The sequence below is a fragment of the Camellia sinensis genome, chromosome 7 (genome assembly GCF_055761805.1).
Source record: "Camellia sinensis isolate YWXY chromosome 7, ASM5576180v1, whole genome shotgun sequence".
Lineage (NCBI taxonomy): Eukaryota > Viridiplantae > Streptophyta > Magnoliopsida > Ericales > Theaceae > Camellia > Camellia sinensis.
In genome coordinates, this window is record NC_138967.1 from 9431906 (window position 1) to 9451918 (window position 20013).

The 20013-nt window shown below is 31.9% G+C and overlaps 1 protein-coding gene across 1 annotated transcript; it reads right to left on the bottom strand.

The window, feature by feature from the left end:
* Window positions 1–96: 96 nt before the first annotated feature.
* Window positions 97–14720, bottom strand: LOC145795597 (uncharacterized). Its single transcript, XM_082880429.1, has 4 exons — window positions 14139–14720; window positions 3679–4007; window positions 2751–2994; window positions 97–413 (listed from the first exon to the last, which is right to left on the bottom strand). Exons 1-4 carry the CDS (start codon window positions 14718–14720, stop codon window positions 282–284), a joined length of 1287 nt encoding a protein of 428 aa, XP_082736555.1. The 3' UTR covers window positions 97–281.
* Between the last annotated feature and the right edge of the window lie 5293 nt (window positions 14721–20013).

Consider the following 20013-nt stretch of genomic DNA (forward strand, 5'->3'; position numbering starts at 1 on the left):
TAGTCGTAAAAGTGTAGAATTTTCCGACCAATTTTTTAGTCGTCAAATCTCTTTTTTTTTTTTTTTTTACATTCAATCCAATATTAAGCAGAAAAGGAAGCAAGGGTATTCCATGGTATTCCATTCAATCCAATAAACATTCAATCCAATAGTTCTGAGATAACCTGATTGGCTTCTTTATGCCACTTGGGACATATAATAAGTAGACAGTAAGCAAAAAAGGATGCAAGGATATTCCATGGTGCTCCATTGTAACACCTCATTTACAATACAATCATGTTCTATTCGCACTTCATCAGAAAAAGACATCGGCTCAACTCAAGAGCTTCCAAAAGTTCTGAACATGTCAGTTCACCAATTTCATCTCCTTTTATAGTTGCAGCATATCTTGCTTTCTCTTTTGCTTCCTTAATCTGCAACCATTCCAGACTACAATTGTGAACAATATGTATCAATATAAGCAAGACATGATGATAAAAGAGGCAAACATGCTAAGATACCAAAACATAGCAGCTTTTCAGAATGATAAGTTCATCCTGATGTTCTAACTTTCCTAAGGCAAACATAAATACCTAGGCAAATCATCACCAATGCAAAACATAACATCATTCCAAAACAAAACATCACAATTTCTCCCCTTGTGATACAATCAAAAACACATAAATGAGGGCTTTCACAATGTAGCATGAAGTGCTTATGAATGCCATTAGTTGTTTGTATAAAAGGATCCAAAGAAGATACCAAACATTTGCAAGCTTAGTATAATTCAGATAAGGAAGTTACAGAACAAGTTTTGAAAGAATTTCAAAGGTTAGCCAAAGGGATATAATAGTAAGTGTGAGAATGAAAGAAATGAGCTCAATTGATTAAGAATGGATCACACATTCTGTTGTAAAAATATATGGCAAGAGTTTTGAATCAACAAGTTCATCCACGGTAAAAAAAATAATAATAAATAACAATTATTCTATCTTAAGGAGACAATAAGAGAAGGGCAACATATGTCTGTAGAATTATGCTATCTTAAAAAAAAAAAAAAAATGCTATCTAACAACTATGCTATCTTTATGCAATATATTTGTATGCCTCAATAGAAAATGTCTTGAAATATATATGTATATACATATATATATATAAGGTACTTTTGAGCAGGAGAACCCAAATTAGTACCAAACTCAAGACCTAGCCTGCAATATTTAAACACAATATGTCTGCAGAAAGTCAGACTTACTGCCCAAGATGTTAAAAGTCAAGTAAAAGCTGAAGAAGATATAACTTGTGGAGTTCAGACTCTCTTTCATGATTCATACAGTTGTCTGTGTCTCTGTTTCATGACAGAATGATATTTAAGTACTAAGGGCAACATACAATTGTCTGTGTCTCTCTTTCATGTATACATAGTGAGTAAGGAGAGATTTTGACCTTGACAGCACTAGCAATATTCTTTCCTTGAGGCCTAAATCCTCATATTTATGCTCAAGAATTAAGGAAACTTTACAATTCATCAAACACTTGGCCTTCAACAATTCTGAGGTGCAAAAAAAGGTTAAATGGCACCTTAAGTTAAATGAAGTTAGGTATAAGAATAAAACTCAGATCATGGACCTAGGACCAAGGATAGGATCTATAATTGTGTAATGCAATTATATCCTTACATGTGGTGCTTAAGGTATTCTAAAGTTGGCTCTTGAGATTTTTTTTCTTTTTCATCTTGTCTTGATTTTCTGCACTTTTAATCCTCTAAACCTCATAACTAGATTCCATTCACCACCCCTTTCATTAATTTAAATTCCTAATTTATGAGCTCATCGTATTCTTCTATAATCTGTGTTTTTCAGATTAAGTTAAATTCCTAATTTAAATTTCTTTTTCATCTGGGTTTTCAGTCCACTGGTACTTTAACGCAAGAATCCAAGAAACATATCTTTTAGACAAGCATTTGGCATCGTTTTCAGTTTTCTATCTTAAGAAACAGAAAAATGCTGAAAACGCATTTGGCAAATTGTTTTCGGGAATGTTTTCTGTGAACACTTCATTTTTTAGGAAACACCTATAGTTATTTTTGTGAATTTTAGATAACTGTTTTTGCAACAACAAAAAAAATGAAAAAAAATATAAAATGCATGGGTGTTCTTCAATGTTTTATTATTTTGTTCCCCATGACGTGAAAACAAAAAACAAAAACAAAGAAGATAAATATGATACCAAGCAGCCCCAACTTCGAAAAGAAAAGAAACATGGTACTCAATTTGTTCGTATAGCTTGTACTATAAATGATAACTAGTATCATTGTGACAAAATTTGAGAACTCATATTTATCCACAAAAAAAAAAAAAAAAAAATTGTGATAACCTTCATCATTATGACAAAATTTGTATCTAGATCTCACTTTACTAGCCAAGAGGAATGTACAGGTAACGTGATTGATTTGAGGAAGTCACCAGTGTCTCTAATGACAATTATTATGGGAGAGCAGCAGTAGCTACAGGAAAAAAAAACATTTAATGAATTGGGCAGGAGTACAAAAACATTCATTTGGAATACAAATATCAGGTTTTATTTATTTTCTTTCTTATTCTCTCTCATCCTTTTTTACCCTTAATCTACTAGAACAGTTCAGGGTTGAATATCATACCTAGAAATTATCTGAACTACCAGCAAGAAAAAACTTGCAAAATCACACAACTAAGTGTATGCTATGATAGCTTTAAATAATTGTATATAACATTGCGAATTGAGAGGCCAAATACCTGTGGAAGTGTAGCAAATAGGAAAGCTCTAACTTTCAGTAAAGTAATATTTCCAGCTTGTATTAGAGATTCAACTTGAGTGATGGCTTCTTGTAATATCAGCAGCTGCTCTACTGCATTTTTATTTGGGGGAATGGTAATTTTAAATGCTTCCACTGGCCTCTCTTTCTTTATATGCCCATACCAGAGTATGAGAACTAGAAGAATTACAAAAATGAAGGGCAGTATATACCTGATCCATCCCCTACAAATCATAATGAGTCATTTTATTAAATTTTTTTCTTCAAGAAGAAATGAACAGACCAAAAAAACAGTCCACCAAAGGGATAGTAGAAGGATGTCAAACCTACATCAGTAAAATCCCATCTCAGAATTAGCATGAAAAAGGCCAATTTCTTTAAACTAACTTCCTTTTCATACTTTAATATTAGAAGGAAAGGAAAAGAAGTTAAATTCTCAATTCCATCATTTTAAGGAACATTTTGGCATGCAATCTGTTATCCACAAGCATTTACTGTAGAATTAGGCAATCTATAACATTTGGAAACAGATTGTACACATACACATGTCCATTTCATCCACAATCAAGTTAATCAAGATCAGTCAAAATGATGAAATATGTATATTAGACGAACTGAGAGTTTGTACAATGTGCAAATGCATAGAGAGCTCATAAATACATATTCCCCACAGTACAAAAATATATCTATATCTATATCTATATGTGTATTTATAGAAATGTATGCATACATATTCCCCACAATACATATATATCTATATCTATATGTGTATATATCAGGTTACTCATACATAAAACTTAACTTTTTGTCACATCTATGGAATTTAACCAAACAATCAAAATACACAGGCAGAGAGAGATTGATCTGATTCAGGGGGGGAAAACGAAGAACTTAACTAATTAAAATACCTGTTTCGGATTTCCTTGAATATTGACGACAACCGAGTACCGATCTTCCTGGAGACGGTGGTGGTCCAGTGAAATCTCCCTTTTGTAGTGGCTCCTTTCGAAATCTCCCCTATGGCTAAAATAGAAAGTTTGGGGCCACCACTGTTGATGAAGATTGGGATGGCGGAGAGAGGGAGTGAGGAAGAGAGAAAATGAAGACAGTAATAGGTGGTTCGGGGTTGGGTCTGCGACAGGGAATTGAGGAAAGAGAGAGAGAGAGAGATAATCGGAGGAGGGCAGATGCGAGAGAGACAGAGAGTCACAGAGAGAAAAACTTTTGTTTCTAAGCCCTAGCTCATTTGTGTGTTTGAAATCTCTCCAAAATCCCTCCAGAGTCCTCACCAAATTAATTTAAAAATCCCTAAAAAATTTGAAGTCCAGCCTCCAAAATTTTTAATTTTAATTAGCGACCAAAATTTAATAGCTAAAAATTAAATAAATACCGATTAAATTATTTTTAGTAATTAAAGATTGCACATTTAGGAGACCAATTTTATTTTTTGTAGTCCAAAACATTATTTTTGACAATTAAAACTCAATTAGTCGTCAAAAATAAAATAAATACTGACTGAATGTGTTTTGGTCACCACAAATGTCACCACGAGCTCTTCGAAGATGTTAATGGCGTCGCAAGAGCATCTGGACAACATGCAGCTCTGCCAGAACTACTGTAACCTCTGGCACACCGATCTCATGGGCACCATTCAGGTCGACACTCCATGTGCTCTCTCTCTCTCTCTCTTTCTCTCTTTCTCTCTCTCTCTCTCTCACTTTTGTACTCTAGTATGGTATTAATTTTGGTTTGTTTTCTTTGATGCAGATTGTTGCCTTGCGTTTTGGTGGCCACCAGCAGTGAGGTGGGGATGAAGGAGAATCTGTGTGAGAGAGAGAACAATCTGATTTGTTTAAATAGAGAACAGGCGGGGACAATTGGTTTCCCTCTAAAATTTTCACACCTTTGGCGACAAAAGTAGTTTTTGGTCGGCAAATGTTAATAATTGGTGACTAAAATTTTGTTGTAGCCAAATCTTAATTAACGACGACTAAAATATAAGTCGCCAAAAGTATTAATTTGACGACTAACTTTTTTTTGGTCGGAAAAAATAAATATACGACGACTAATTTTTTTTTGGTCGCTGAAAATAAGTTTTTGGGGACCAAAGTTTTGGTCGCCAAAGATAAAAAATAATTTTTTATTTTCCATTTGGCAACTAAATAGTTTTTGTAATCGAAAGTCAATATATGGTGACTGAAATATTTTTAGTCGCTGAAAATAAGTTTTTGGCGACCAAAATTTTGGTCGCCAAAGATAAAACAATAATTTTTAATTTTCCATTCAACAACTAAATAGTTTTAGTAGCCAAAACTCAACATACGGCGACTAAAATATTTTTAGTCGCTAAAAATAAGTTTTTTGGCGACCAAAGATAAAAAATAATTTTTTATTTTCTATTCGGCGACTACATTATTTTAGTAGTCAAAACTCAATATACGACGACTAAAATATTTTTAGTCGCTAAAAATAAGTTTTTTGGCGACCAAAAAATATTTTTTTTCCCCCATTCGGCGGCTACATTGTTTTAGTAGCCAAAACTCAATATACAGCGACTAAAATATTTTTAGTCGCTAAAAATAAGTTTTTTAGCGACCAAAAAAGATAAAAAATAATTTTTTGTTTTCCATTCGGCGACTACATTGTTTTAGTAGCCAAAACTCAATATATGGCGACTAAAATATTTTTTGTCGCTAAAAATAAGTTTTTGGCAACCAAACTTTTGGTCGCCAATTCTACAACCAACTTATTTTTGATCTTTCGCGACCAATTTATTTTTTGGTTGCCAAAATGTGACCTTTCACAACCAAATTTGTAGTTGGTCGCCAAAACCATACCACTTTCTGTGACTAACTCATTTTTTGGTCACCAAAATATGACCTTCTGCGACTGACTCATATTTGGTCGCCAAAAATAATGATCATTCGTCACTTAATAATATTTGGTCGCCAAAAGGTAACTTTTAGCTACCAACTTTTATATTGGTCGCAGAAAGTGGTCGCTAAAAGTGCAAATTCTTGTAGTGCACATTAGCCTTGGACTCAATAGGATTTTTACCATTCCTCTTTTCAGCATTTCGGTTATCTTCCTCAATTCTTAGTCTTACAATCAATTCATCAACGGTCATTGTCAAGGCCCAAACCCGCCCCTATAGGTTTAGCGTCATAACCGACCAGTAATCATTGGATTACCAAAGGCCTCTTAACAGAATAACATATAATTAGGGGTTGCGGAAGCAAATAGCAATTATACAACATCCATTGAGCTGTACAGACTTATATGAAACAAAAAAAATTTAAACTTTATATACATACATTTACACATCATCATATATATACAAAGACTAGACAGAAAGGGACTTGGCCCTAAATATAGAATAAATAAAAACAAGAAAACAAAACAAAACTTTAAGTACATAGCCATAATCACTTGACATATCCGAAACCTCCACGGGAGGCACATAGGTTGGCTAACAAAATAGAGTGCAGGCAAAAGCTCTTGACCTGGTCAAGCTCCTAATCACCTATATACATAAATAATACAGTGAGCTGGAGTGTGACGATCCCGCCTCGTATAATATTTTATATTTGATTAATTATGGAGATTTGGATTTAATTAGTTATTACCTTGATTTAAAATCGGAAATTATGAAAACTGTAGAATCTGATTCGTATATGATTCTATTAAAGATTTATTTTGGAATTAGAAATTAAGTGTTCAAATGACTTAAGGAAGTGAAATTAAGAAGTTGAATCAATTTAATTTTAATTACGGACCCATTTAGGAGTTTAATTAAATATTCGATTCGGTTTAGTAAAATTAAGATTCGATTAATTAAGTCCGAATTGGAGGTAATTAAGTTAATTAAATTATGAGAATTGAGAATTGTGATTATTACGAATTAAATTTATTTATACAGTGTCCAATTTGAATATGTAATTTATGGACGGAAATTTGAAGTCTGATTAGAAATTGAAAACCTAAATAGTTTGAAAAATCAAAATTGATGATGACAATGAGTTTAATTTAATATTTGGAGCCTCTTGAGAGTTTGATTAAAAATCTGATTCAAACTGATAGATTTAAATATAATTAATTGGGCCTCAATTGAAGTTGATCAGATTAATTAAATTATGTGAGATTTCTGATTAATTATGATTAACTAGATTATGTGCTAATTAAGATCAAATTGTGTTTAATAAAATTAATAGATAATTATATATTGAAGTTAATTCTAATCATCAATTAAATTGAACAAATATCTAGAATGTGCACGTGTGTAGTGCGATGATGCTTGTTGGAGACTTTGTTTACTCAAGAGAAAGAATGAATTAAAGAAAGAAATGAAATCAAAAAGGGAGATGCAAGGGTGCTCTGGAAGCAGCCGAGAGAGAGAGAGAGAGCTTCATTACTTATATGTATATGGTGGTCAATCTGCTAGGGCAAAGAAGAGATGAAGAATGATGAAGAAGAAAGCTTGTGGATTACCAAAAATTCAAGTTAAAAATTATGAAAAATTCATCGTAAGGTAAGAAATTCCATTATCTTTTTAATGTTGTTTAAATAATCCAAACAAAAATTGATTCAAGGTGGATTTTGAGGGGATTAAAAATGAAGATTTAATCAATTGTATAAATTGTTGAAAGTTGGGTTTGCATGTAAAATCAAGTAAGATTGAAGCATTTGAGTTATGATTCCCTTAAATTTGTTAAATTTGGTTTCAATTTTGAGAATCATTCATAAATTGAGATCTATAAATTAAATGCAACAAGAAATGATTGTAGATTGGATCCATGCAATGGAGTATATAAATGACCTTGAAGAAAAAGTTATAAAAATCATGAGTTCATGAAATTTGAGAGTTGATTTTGGAATTAAAGGAAATTTTGATTTTATTATGAAAACTAGGAATTTGTTTAATCCATGCATGTGATTTAATTTAAAAGGTTTATTCAATTTAAGCACATTTTAGAACATCTATGATTATAAATTAAGTTTTTGGTTAAAAATTGAGTTAAGTTGAATTTTAAGGAATTGATTTTGTAATTCATTGGTTAAGTTTGATTTTATTATTAATAATGAACTTGGGTTCTATTTTTGCATACATCATGAAATTTTCAAGGGTTTGGAAAGTCTAATTCATATTTTAAAATTGTGGGTTTGATATAAAGAAAATAAATTAAATCTAAATTTGGACAATTGGAGCATGATTTTGTAAGAGAATGAGTTTTGGTCCAAACAGGGCAGATTTTCTAATTTTATTATTTTTCTGTTTTCTAATTTATGGGCCTTCATTTACATGATTTTCAGGTGTCATACACATCCATATGCATATTATAAGCATGAAAAAAATTAAAGAAAGAATATAAACAACCGAACGAACAAGTAGCGGACAAACCGAAGAAGGTTAAGAATCGACTGATTGACTTGAATGTATATTGAGAAATTGTGCTATGAATATTTGTGTTTGTAGGTCAAGACTCGAAGACCAAACAACGGGTATTGGAAGGCCACTATGAGTAACATTTCTGTAAAGATATGTTGATATAAATTATGTTTTAATTGTCATTGATAAGCTATGGTTTCTTGAAATGCTATCTTGATTATGTGAACGAATGTCCTAATTGTGAATCTATTATGACATCCACAGATAATCCCAAGTCATGGGGGGACGGCATGTAAATGCAGGTTCATGACATCTATGTGATACGAGATCTCATTAGCCACTTCATTGTGGTGATATGTGTTTAATCGGTATCCGGAACCGATTATTCTAGTCGAAGGACGATATATGATATGTTCTGTGAGATGTACTGTAACAACCCTCACCTTGTCTTAGTCATGCTTGCATGATTTGCATGATCCTTGTCTTGATTAAGCTTGCCTATTTGCAAACTTTGATTTGTTTTATCTAAGTGTTGTTTGCATGCTTTGTTCCTTGCTTGCGTGAGTTTAGCCGAGGTCATCTTAAGCCTAGGTTACACCTTTGAACTTCTTACATCTAGGACCATCTTGGAACCACTTTGGTTGACCTCCACCCTCACCCTGACATGTTGGCCGAGATGTCATTATCTAGACCGAAGTGTTCATCACCAAGGCCGAGATGTGTATCATCTAGGCCGAGATGTTATACCAAAGTGATCTTGTCCTTGGATTGGTATAACCTAGACCGAGGTGTAGCACATCTAGGCCAAGGTGTGCCACAGCTAGGCTAAGTGTTGTCCTTCCTAGCCGAGATCATTGAGACCCTACTTGCCGAAGCTTTGTCCTAGCTGAGATCATTACCCGCCGAAGTGCCCATGTCACCTTACTTGTTGCTTACACTTTGTCATGCCCTTGTCTTATCAATCTATCACCTTTTTGAGGAGATCCAACCAGCCATTGCCACGTGTCCCAGCAGAGGGTTAAGTCAGCTGGCAGAGTTAGAATTATATCATTTTGTGTCATATCTCTTGCATGGTAGAGAGAGAAGCTCTAGGAAGATGAGAGGAAGTTGGAGTGAGAGAGCTAGATTCCAAGCTTGATCTTTAGAGTTTGAGCCGTTAATCCGTGTTTTGAGGTTAGAATCTTGATTTACTCTTGTTATTTTTATGTTGATCCGATTGCATTGCATGATCTAGCATGATTCATGAACCATGCATTGATTTAAAGCTTGCTTTAAAAAGAGAAAATGATGTTCTTATGTTCTTGAGATAAAACCATGTTTTGATCCGGAAGTTTATAACAAGTTCCATGTTTTTGTGTTTGTTTCCATGAAATCTTCAAGTATGGGTACCCAGGTCCATGTTTTCAAACTCATCTCATGAAAACTTAGATTTCGAATAAAGAAGTTATGAATTTAGCATTCATGCTCTTCATGTTCTTCAAGAGGGAAACCCAGATTTTCCCAGACTTCATTTCCTTGAATGTGGTCGTCGGGAACATATCTCGGCCTAGACCTGGTTAGTACCCAGCATGTTTTCCCGAGATGAAAAGGCAGTGTTATAACTCCCAGCATGTTTTGCTTTGTTTTGACTTGATTTTGAAAGAAATGTCGAGATCCTTTCCTGTTATGTAAAGCTTGTTTTAAGGATGCATTTCATATCTATCTTTGAGCATCTCACCTTGTCTTATTGAAACGCATTCAATAGGATTTATTATGTACTTGTAGGCCTTGGATCCTTGCTTGTAATTCCTACACCCGAAGAACTATGTCAGTGGTATTTTTAATAAAGCTATGTTATAATGTTTTGGTGAAAGCTTTGCTTTGCTTTGCTTTGCTTTATTTTGAAAAAGTATTTGATCAAACATGAATGATTGTCCCTAGTTTTGTATCTAGTATTATAATCGTTTTGATGACATTTGGAAAGTCCTTAGTGCTAGGGAACTATAATGCAACTGCACCCTTGTTTTGAAAGTCCTTAGTGCCAGGAGACTATAATCGTTTTGAAAGTCCTTAGTGCCATGGGACTATAATGTAACTGCACCCTTGTTTTGCCACTGACGGTTTTCCACATGGGTTTGATTGTCCGGAATGTCATCCCTTGTATTATATTGATGCTAGTAAGCATCCCTTGAAGATTTAAAAGACTTGATTGATGGACTTGGTTCATCCCTTGATTTTGTATAAGTTATGCTCTGTATTGTTTAGAAAAGAGATCTTGAATATCATTCATGCAAAACCTTTATTACTGGTATCATTCACTGAGTATCCAAGCTCACCCTCTCTATATATATGTAGGTGACGAGCAGGAAGGCGGTGACACCTAGATGATTGTTTGCAAAATGTTTTTGGATTCATGTTTTGTAGTATCTTGAAGATTATGCTTCTTGGCTTGTAGTTATTTCTTTTGTATATGTCGGCTTGAGAAGCCTTTTAATCAAGATGTAATATGTATTTATTTTACTTGTACTCAAGTTGTAAAACTACGTTATGTATGACATTTCATTTGATTTATGCATAGTTCTTGTGGACTATTTAGATTTAAATTTATTGCTTCTGTACTTGTAAGCCCCGTATGTATACTCTGATTGTGTGTGAATCTTCGTAAGTTGGCCTTTAGTAATCTCGAATTACTGGCCATCACGGCATCATTCTACTAGGGGCGGAATGGGGTCGTGACATGTACCATTACATTATGTTCTGATATGAGACTGATATGATTGATTGTGATATGATTTGTTTTACGGATATTGTATTTGAAATTTGTTCACTAACCCCTTTACGTTAATGTTATTCACTGGGTTTTAGCTTACTATTTTTATATATATGTATAGGTGAGCGTTTTGGAGGGCAAGCCTAGAAGGGGTGTTTAGCTGAGCCACAGTTTTGAAGCCTACCAAGTTGTTTTCTGAGACTCTGAGTTGGGGCTAGTCCTGGAAGGCCGTTGTCAGGCTTTTGATCATGAAGTACACTTTTATTATGTTCATATGTTATGTATAAGAAGTTAAGTTATAAGTCATGTACTGAATGTAGATAAATTAACGTCGTTGCATGTAAATATTTGTTCATATAGATGCACAACTCATTGGACAATTGGTGTTTTTGAATATTACTTCCGCTAGCCCTTATTATTTTTGATTGTACAGGAAGGCCTTTGGTAATCTCAGATTACTGGCCGGTTACGACACTAAACCTATAGAGGCGGGTTTAGGTCGTGACATGGAGCCCAGTGAATAATAATAGAGTAAAGATTTTACTGAATGATATCCATACAGAACAGAGTCTTGTACATGATCAGGTGTCAAAATAGAAACAGATTCATGTACATAGTCATATTCATATTCATATTTAAAGTTCGTACATTTCACATTATGGTACGTGGCACATCCATTAGCGTTAACAAATCCGATGACCCATGAAGGAACGGCCGTAAAGGCATTTCGATGACCCATAAAGGGACAACCATAAGACATTCCGATGACTCATGTGCACAGAGACGTTTTCGATGACTCATAAAGGGACGGCCATAAAGGCATTCTGATGACCCATAAAAGGACCTGATGACCTATAAGGGAAGCAAAATATCACATGATACTATGGATGCCACGAGTACATTTTAGAAACTTGGACAATCATTCATTCATACAAAACATAGCATTTTAGAAAACTGATCATTTCATATCATTAGAAAAATAATTAAAGTTAAACATAACTTTACACAGTTATTACTCACAGATAGCTGCAAAAGCAAATCAGACAGACAATAGCGCGTGACCTACACAAATACATAACATATACACATTGAAACACAATATCAATTGCTTGATCAAACTTGACTTTTCTTGTCTTTTTCTGTCTAAGTAGTTCGAAATTCTATTATGCTTATTCTTTCTTATTTAAATGAATCGGGTTCTCATTTCACATATCCTTTCATTACTAAATCATTTTTTTTTTGAATAAATCAATTTTTTACTTGGCTTCTTAATCAAGTACTGCTAAGTCAATGACCTATGCTTTAATCAACTAATTAATGTTGATTGTTAGCTTATTAATATTTATTGAGCCATAAATCATGTCTAGAATGCTTTGGAAAGAGATAAGAATAAAAATGTGAACTAAATGTAATTTTTCAAAATATGCTGAAAATAGGGTCTTCACTCGAGCGGTCTGCAAAGCTCCATAAAATACTAGTTGGCCTTAATGTTCGCTCGAGCGGTGACTTTACTACTCGAGTGGCCGGCAAATTTCCTGTGCTTTCAAAATCAAAAAAAAAATTATGAACATATTTTCAAAACTTAAACTCTTGCATTAACCAATTTAAACATGTAATTTTATTAATAAAGATGAACCCATGACTAATTTTTCAATTTCTAATACAAAAATATCTTTGATCATTAAGATTAAAACCTATAATTTCATGAATATAATAATTACAACATTCTTCTTTTTTTTGTTTTATAAAACATAAATTAAAGCTATAAAGCCCTTTTCAAAATAATTACATGTAAGAAATTTGAATCAAAATCAAACTAATTTTTGATTCTCAAATATAAATTATAATTTATTTCTAAATTTAGATTTAATTTATTTTCTCTATATCAAACCCAATTTCAAACCCACAAATTTTAAAATATGAATTAAACTTTCAAAACTCTTGAAAAATTCATAAAGCATGTACAATTGAAACTCAATGTGATTAATTTCTAAATTAATTTCCATAAATTTGAGCATAGTTCCAATTCCTCATTTTCTTTTTAATTACATAAAATTCACTTCAAGCTCTATCTATTTTCCTTCAAAACATGAAATTAAAGTTATAAATTTCTTAGAAATCATTTGCATGCATGAAACATTCATCAAAATCCAACCAATTCTACATAATCAAACTCAAACCATAATTAAAATCTTGAATCGCTCTAATTTAGATTTTTATTAATTTTCCTCATATCAAATCCAAATTCAAACTCATAAAACATGAATTAAAATCTCAAAACCTTGAAATTCTATGATGCATGTAAGGTTGAGTTTCAAATTTTTGAAGAATGACAAAATCAAACTCAAACTAACCACTTCCAAACTTATTTACTTAAATCATAGATGTTCCAAAATATGTTTTATTTGAGTCAAACTCTTAAATTACATTACATGCATGGATTAATAATCAAAATCAAAACACATATTTATTCTTTAATCCTTCCAAATTACATGCATGTAGAAATGAGGCCCAAATTCAGGCAAAATATTCGACATCAAACCAAAAATAATCAATTTTCATGTTTATTCCCATAACCATGAACCTAGCTTTATTTTCTTATTCAAACCCATTTCCTTACAAATTCCATGGAATTGTTTTTAAACTCTTCTTAATTTCAAGTGTAATGTAAAGTCCTTACCAAATATTTTATAAACATGCTGATGCAGTGCTAATCGAAATAGTAGTAACAATCTTAAGATCCGTTGATTCACACAAGAATACCGGAAATAAGACTCTTCTCTAGACCCGTTGATTCCTCAAGAATACCGAGTTTAAAGGCTCAACCAAAGTTGATTCACACAGAATTAACCAAAGTTGGAACAAAGAGTAATAAAACTCAAAATATATTAATCATCAAAAACTCCCCCCTCTTGCCCTAAGGCTTACATCTTTATTTATAATGAACCTAATTCTTGTAGAACAAGAAACAAATAAAATAGGAAATAAAATCAAAACTAAGAAAATAGGAAAACTACATCATATTAAATTAGGAAACTAAATAACTAAATAATTCCATAATATTCTATACCAATTTAGAATATTCATGGTCAAATATTAATTTTAAAATAATAAAATAAAAATACTTATTTTCTAAAATTCAGTCTGCATCATTCTTCCCCGCTTGAGAAAACTCGTCCTCGAGTTTCTATTGCTTGAAATAACTTGGCACGTCTGCACTTATCCGCATCAACCTTGTATTTGAGGTTAATTTTTGTAAATCTAAACTTCAAAGAAGAGTTTCCTAAACTTAAAGGAACAACTTTCTTCAACAAATTTAACACATCTTCATCAAAGCCCAAATTTGAACGGGTCAAACTAAAATTTGTAAACTCTTCATGAAATTTCTCTTCAAACGGATCATAGAAAATATTCTCCATATTGTAAATCGATTTTGAATGCTCATTGAACTCATGTAAACCAAGTATATGATCTTCCGCAAAAATAAAATTAACACCAACCCTTCCATAACTCTGATTTATGCTTCCAATAGACAAAATATGATTAAACATATTATTAGTTCCATCAATGAATGGTTCATCATCAAAAATCGGTGGTTTACTCCAATCCACAATCGGATCTGGAATAAATTTTGATGTAAAAGGCCATTTAATCAGATCATCCTGTTTAGTGATTTGGTTCATGTGATCTTTATAATTTTTCAATACATGATCTCTCCTCGGTCTTTCACTATGAAAACTCAGCAGGTTAGAATCATCATCTATTACCTCCTCCTCCACAGGAACCTCTCGAGCATCACTGTGATTCCTAGGCATGAAGCAAGAACGTAGCAAGCTCTGATACCAACTGATGCAGTGCTAATCGAAATAGTAGTAACAATCTTAAGATCCGTTGATTCACACAAGAATACCGGAAATAAGACTCTTCTCTAGACCCGTTGATTCCTCAAGAATACCGAGTTTAAAGGCTCAACCAAAGTTGATTCACACAGAATTAACCAAAGTTGGAACAAAGAGTAATAAAACTCAAAATATATTAATCATCAAAAACTCCCCCCTCTTGCCCTAAGGCTTACATCTTTATTTATAATGAACCTAATTCTTGTAGAACAAGAAACAAATAAAATAGGAAATAAAATCAAAACTAAGAAAATAGGAAAACTACATCATATTAAATTAGGAAACTAAATAACTAAATAATTCCATAATATTCTATACCAATTTAGAATATTCATGGTCAAATATTAATTTTAAAATAATAAAATAAAAATACTTATTTTCTAAAATTCAGTCTGCATCACATGCATTTAACTTAAATCTTAAACTCTTACTCAAAACCCAATTTCTTATAATTTACAAGAAATTGATTCCACAGTCTCAATTTCAAGTGTTATATATAGATTCTACATGATTTGAGCATAATTTCCTTACCGTGAACTCTGATTTCAAAACTTATGGTTGATTTTCTCTTGGATCTTCTTCCTCTCTTTAAATTTTTCTTGAGCTTTCTTTCCTTAGTTCATCTTTTTCTTGAACTAAGCCCCTCTCTCTCTCTCTCTCTCTCTCTCTCTCTCTCTCTCTCTCTCTCTCTCTCTCTAAATATATATATATATATATATATTTCTATTCCTTAGAATGTCAAAGGATTGAATAGAATGTCAAGCAATTGTATATTCCAGCAGAGGGATACACGGTGCGCACGAACACCACCTTCTCTACACACGCATACTTCTCAATACACACACATGCACCCTCAAAACTTTAAATCATTCTACAATTTAATTTATGGTTAAGATTAATTTAATTAAATAATACTAATTCTTAATAAGGCTAGGTTTGGCATAACCTATATAATCTATCTTTTTATCTTTTTATCTTTTTTCCATCACATCATCTCTCTACTTTTCTGCACATCTTTTCGTAAAAAGACAAAAAGTGCACTTTTTTAGGACACCCCAAACCAACCCTAATTCTTGATTAACACATAATTAAATTAACCATAACGAATTATAAATCCCACATAATTTAATTTGCGTAATTTGACTTCATTTAGAGCATAATTAATTATATTAAAATTCATCATTCTAAATCAGATTTTTAATCAAACTCTCAAAAGGCTCCAAATATTAAATTAAACTTATTTCCATCCTCAATTTTGGTTTCTTGAATCATTGAGGTCTTCAATTTCAGATTAAACTTCAAAATCTTTGCCAATAAATTACATAATCAAATGAATACCTTAATTGAATGTCTCATAAATAAATTTAATTCATAAAACCTTAATTCCTAATTTTCATAACTTAATTAACTCTAATTCGAACCCAATTAATCAAATCTTAATTTTATAAATCTGAATCGAATATTTAATTAAATTCCTATATGGTCCGATACTCAAAATTAAAATAATTCAATTCACCAATTATACTTTCTTGAGCTATGTAGGCTTTCAACTTCTAATTCCAAAATAAATCCTCAATAGAATTATATACGAATCAGTCTCCATAGTTTTCTTAAATCTCGAATTAAATTGGAATAATTGACAATTAAAATTCAAATCTCCTTAATTAATTAAGTGTTAATTACTATACGTGGTAGGATCGTCACAGTCATCTCCTTGCATTTGTGTTTTGAATAATTTTTGAAATCTTTCCAAGCCGGTGGTAACTTTTCCACTAAAGTAACGACTTGGAAAGACTCGTTAAGAGACATACATTCGGAATGAATATCATGCAAAATTAATTGAAAATGTTGAACTTGAGAAATTACCATTTGGAAATCTATCATAACAAAATCTAGAAATTTACCGACAACAAATTCTTTGTGCCGGCATTCTCTATCTTGTATTTTTTCTCCAAAGAATCCCACAATTTTTTTGTTGTTTTCAAAAGGCCGTAAACGTTATACAGCATATTGTCAAAGCCATTGAGGATGTAGTTTTTGCACAGAAAATCAAAATGTTTCCGTGCGTCTACAATGGCAACAACTTGCCGATCACTTTCATCCTCTCTAAGTACTGGAGCCTCTTCATGGAGAAACCGGGCCAAATTTAGAGTTGTAAGATAAAACAACATTTTCTACTGACATCTCTTAAACTCAGTGCCATTAAATTTTTTCTGATTTTTTCCATGATTTATCAGAACTTGAACATGGTTCTGGATAGGGACCAGAGTCGTTGTAACGATCGGATTTAGAGTACTACTTTTAGCAGCCATAATATCTGATTACAAAAATCAGAAAAAACCAAAACACAAATTAATTTTCTAGTTACTAAAATCATAAAATAAATTATAACACAAAATAATTTTACTTTTCTTGTTACTAAAACTAGAAAAATAAAATACCACAATAATTTTCTGTAACACAAATTAATATTCTGCAATTGTTAATGATACCAGTATATTACTACTAGTTGTCAAAGAAAATAAACAGTATATTACTACTAGTTGTCAAACAATATATTACTACTATTTGTATTTTTCAACTAGAATATCATTTTGTGAAATCACAGAAAATTAAATACAATAAAGACACCAAAAAAGAATCTGTCTTAAGATTGTCGGACAATATTCACTGCATTACGAATAAATTATGTTTGTGTACCTAACAACAAACAGAAGAAATAAAGAAAAGAAGAGAGATTGTTTGATTACAAAAAACAAATCAAAATATAAAATAAATAAATAAATAAAAACATATTTTTATTTTGTTACAAAAACAAAATCAAAATCTGAAACAGGAAAATAATAAAACAGAAAATAAATTAATTACTTACCAAATTAATTTCTTAAACAAATTTTTGATCAAGTCCAATGTTTAACACTGTGTCCTTAAAACAGATCTGTCCTCTCCACGGTGCTTTTAGATTGTGGACGTCTATCTCTCAGAATAAAATGATCAACAACGAATAATTACAGTACTACAAATTATTCGCACAACGAACACTTTTTGTGTATACACTCTTTCTCACAGAAATTTAATGCAGCAAAATGCAGAGATTTACTACAGCAGAAAAGAACGAAAGTTGTGAATGAATAATCCAAATGAATAATCGTGGCTGTACAGATTTGAATTCAAAATTTGAAATTAAAATGGACAGATTTTATTTTACCAAAAAATTAAATTAAATTTAAATATTTTTGGCCGGACAAGTCCAACCCAACCTCATACCACGCATCCACGCCCAACCTGCTCGACCGAATGGCAGAGCGCGTGTTTATTTTTTAGTCCAATGGGTCTAACGCAATTTGCCCATAACCTTCACTTCTATAAACTTAGGGTGCCTTTGGGGCCCTCCCCAAGTTACAAATCCATGCCATATAAACCCACTCAAGGTTTGTCCACCAAATCAATGTGGGACAAGCCTTAAACCAAACCTTTAGGAAATTTCACCAAAAATACCATTTTTACGGAGTTATCTTTGGTTTCAATTTTTCATTCACCCGATAATAGTTTTGAGCAACCAAATATACCACGTGAATCACAACGCGGCATAGAACGAGTTACCACTTAAACCCGCCAACTTTGGCACATGAGTCCTACCTAAAAAATAAACCAAAGTTAAGGAAAAATCAATTTTTTCCAAAACTTCCAAAACAATTTCTAACATTGTTTTCTGGATATATTTCTTAACCCAAGTTCTGGGTGTCTAGAATTTTCCTCTCTGCTTATGTGAAGGCATGATTTCATCTCTAAATCCTAATTAGAGTTACAAGTGAATCGAATTATTCATGAACAATTTAAGCTATAATGATTTAAAATTGATTTGAGTTTGATTCATTTGTTAGATGAACGAGTTTTTGAGTCAAATATTTAAATTTGGAACCAATCTCAGTTCTAAAAGACTCTCGAACATGAAAAGATATATAAATTAATATTTATTTTTAATAATATGTAATATATCTTTTTTAGTTTATTTTATTTCTCTAATTATGTTTGATAATTGTGCAAATTTAAATATTTAATTGATATAAATTACTAATAATATTAGTATTTTTTTTATATATATTTTGATCATAATCTTCTCCTCTCTCTTTTTTCCCTCTTAATATACATATTAAATTTGATTTTTGTTTTCAAATTTGAGTCAAGAGGTTGAGTTTGACTATATTTCTAGGAATGAACACTTAATTGTTCAAATTTAATTTGAAAAGTTTAATAAGTTTCAAAATTTATTCAATCAAAAATTTTAATAAATTTCAAAATATATTCAAATTTAGTTTTTTTTTTATTTAACTAATTCAACTTTTAAAAAAAATTAACAAATCAAACACAAATTTGAATGGTTTGATTCATTTATGACTTCATTTATCTAGAAAAAAATGATAAAAATCTCAAAAATTTTATCAAAACCTACACCATAAGAATGCCATGTAAATCCTATAATAAAAAATTTAATAAAATTTTTGGGCTCTATAGTTATTCTATCCAGACTCGTGGCAAACTTGAGTAACCGAAGGTAAAAGTCAAATGGTCAACAACCATCCACCATCAGCAGTGAGCCACGTGTCAATCAGGAGCAAGATTGACGGTGGTCCAAGGATGGTCCACTTGACCACGGAATTCCCGCCTACATTACGGAAGACAAAGCTGTGATACAGTACATCTCACCTATAATATTGGCTTGTGATGATGGATATAGATAGATTGATCACAACATAGATTGAGAATTTGGGACCGTTGAATTAGTGGAACCACTAGTGGACCATAGTTATCAGTGTATAGATTGAGATCATGTTTATTTGGGTGGACATGAGCTTGGGATTGGACTAATAGTCCAATAAAATTATTAATCTGATGTTTGGTTAAACAATTGAAGTACGGACTAATTATTTTAAACTTGACTATTAGTTAAGATAGGATACATAATCCAACGGATTGGTATTCCTAAGACTATTAGTCATGAAAATGCTAATCTAATCCGTCCAAACAAACATGACAAAGATTAGTATGACATGGACCCTACGATGATAGGACAATCTCTGGTTGGCTGGCTGGCTATATGGTGCACTGATTTCATAGGATATGCTGCACGAACACGTACGTTACCACCAATCCTAGGTTATTCATAAAAAAAATTTAAAATATTCATAGTTTTATAATTTTTTTTTAA

Excerpts from the sequence above, each read along its gene's own strand:
- LOC145795597 (XM_082880429.1), bottom strand. The coding sequence starts at position 14,720 with ATGCCTAGGAATCACAGTGATGCTCGAGAGGTTCCTGTGGAGGAGGAG. Across the intron at positions 4,008-14,138 it reads AAATTAACCTCAAATACAAG|GGCTTAGAAACAAAAGTTTT; the intron begins GTTGATGCGGAT and ends CAAATGAGCTAG. Across the intron at positions 414-2,750 it reads TATTTGCTACACTTCCACAG|ATTAAGGAAGCAAAAGAGAA; the intron begins GTATTTGGCCTC and ends GAATGGTTGCAG.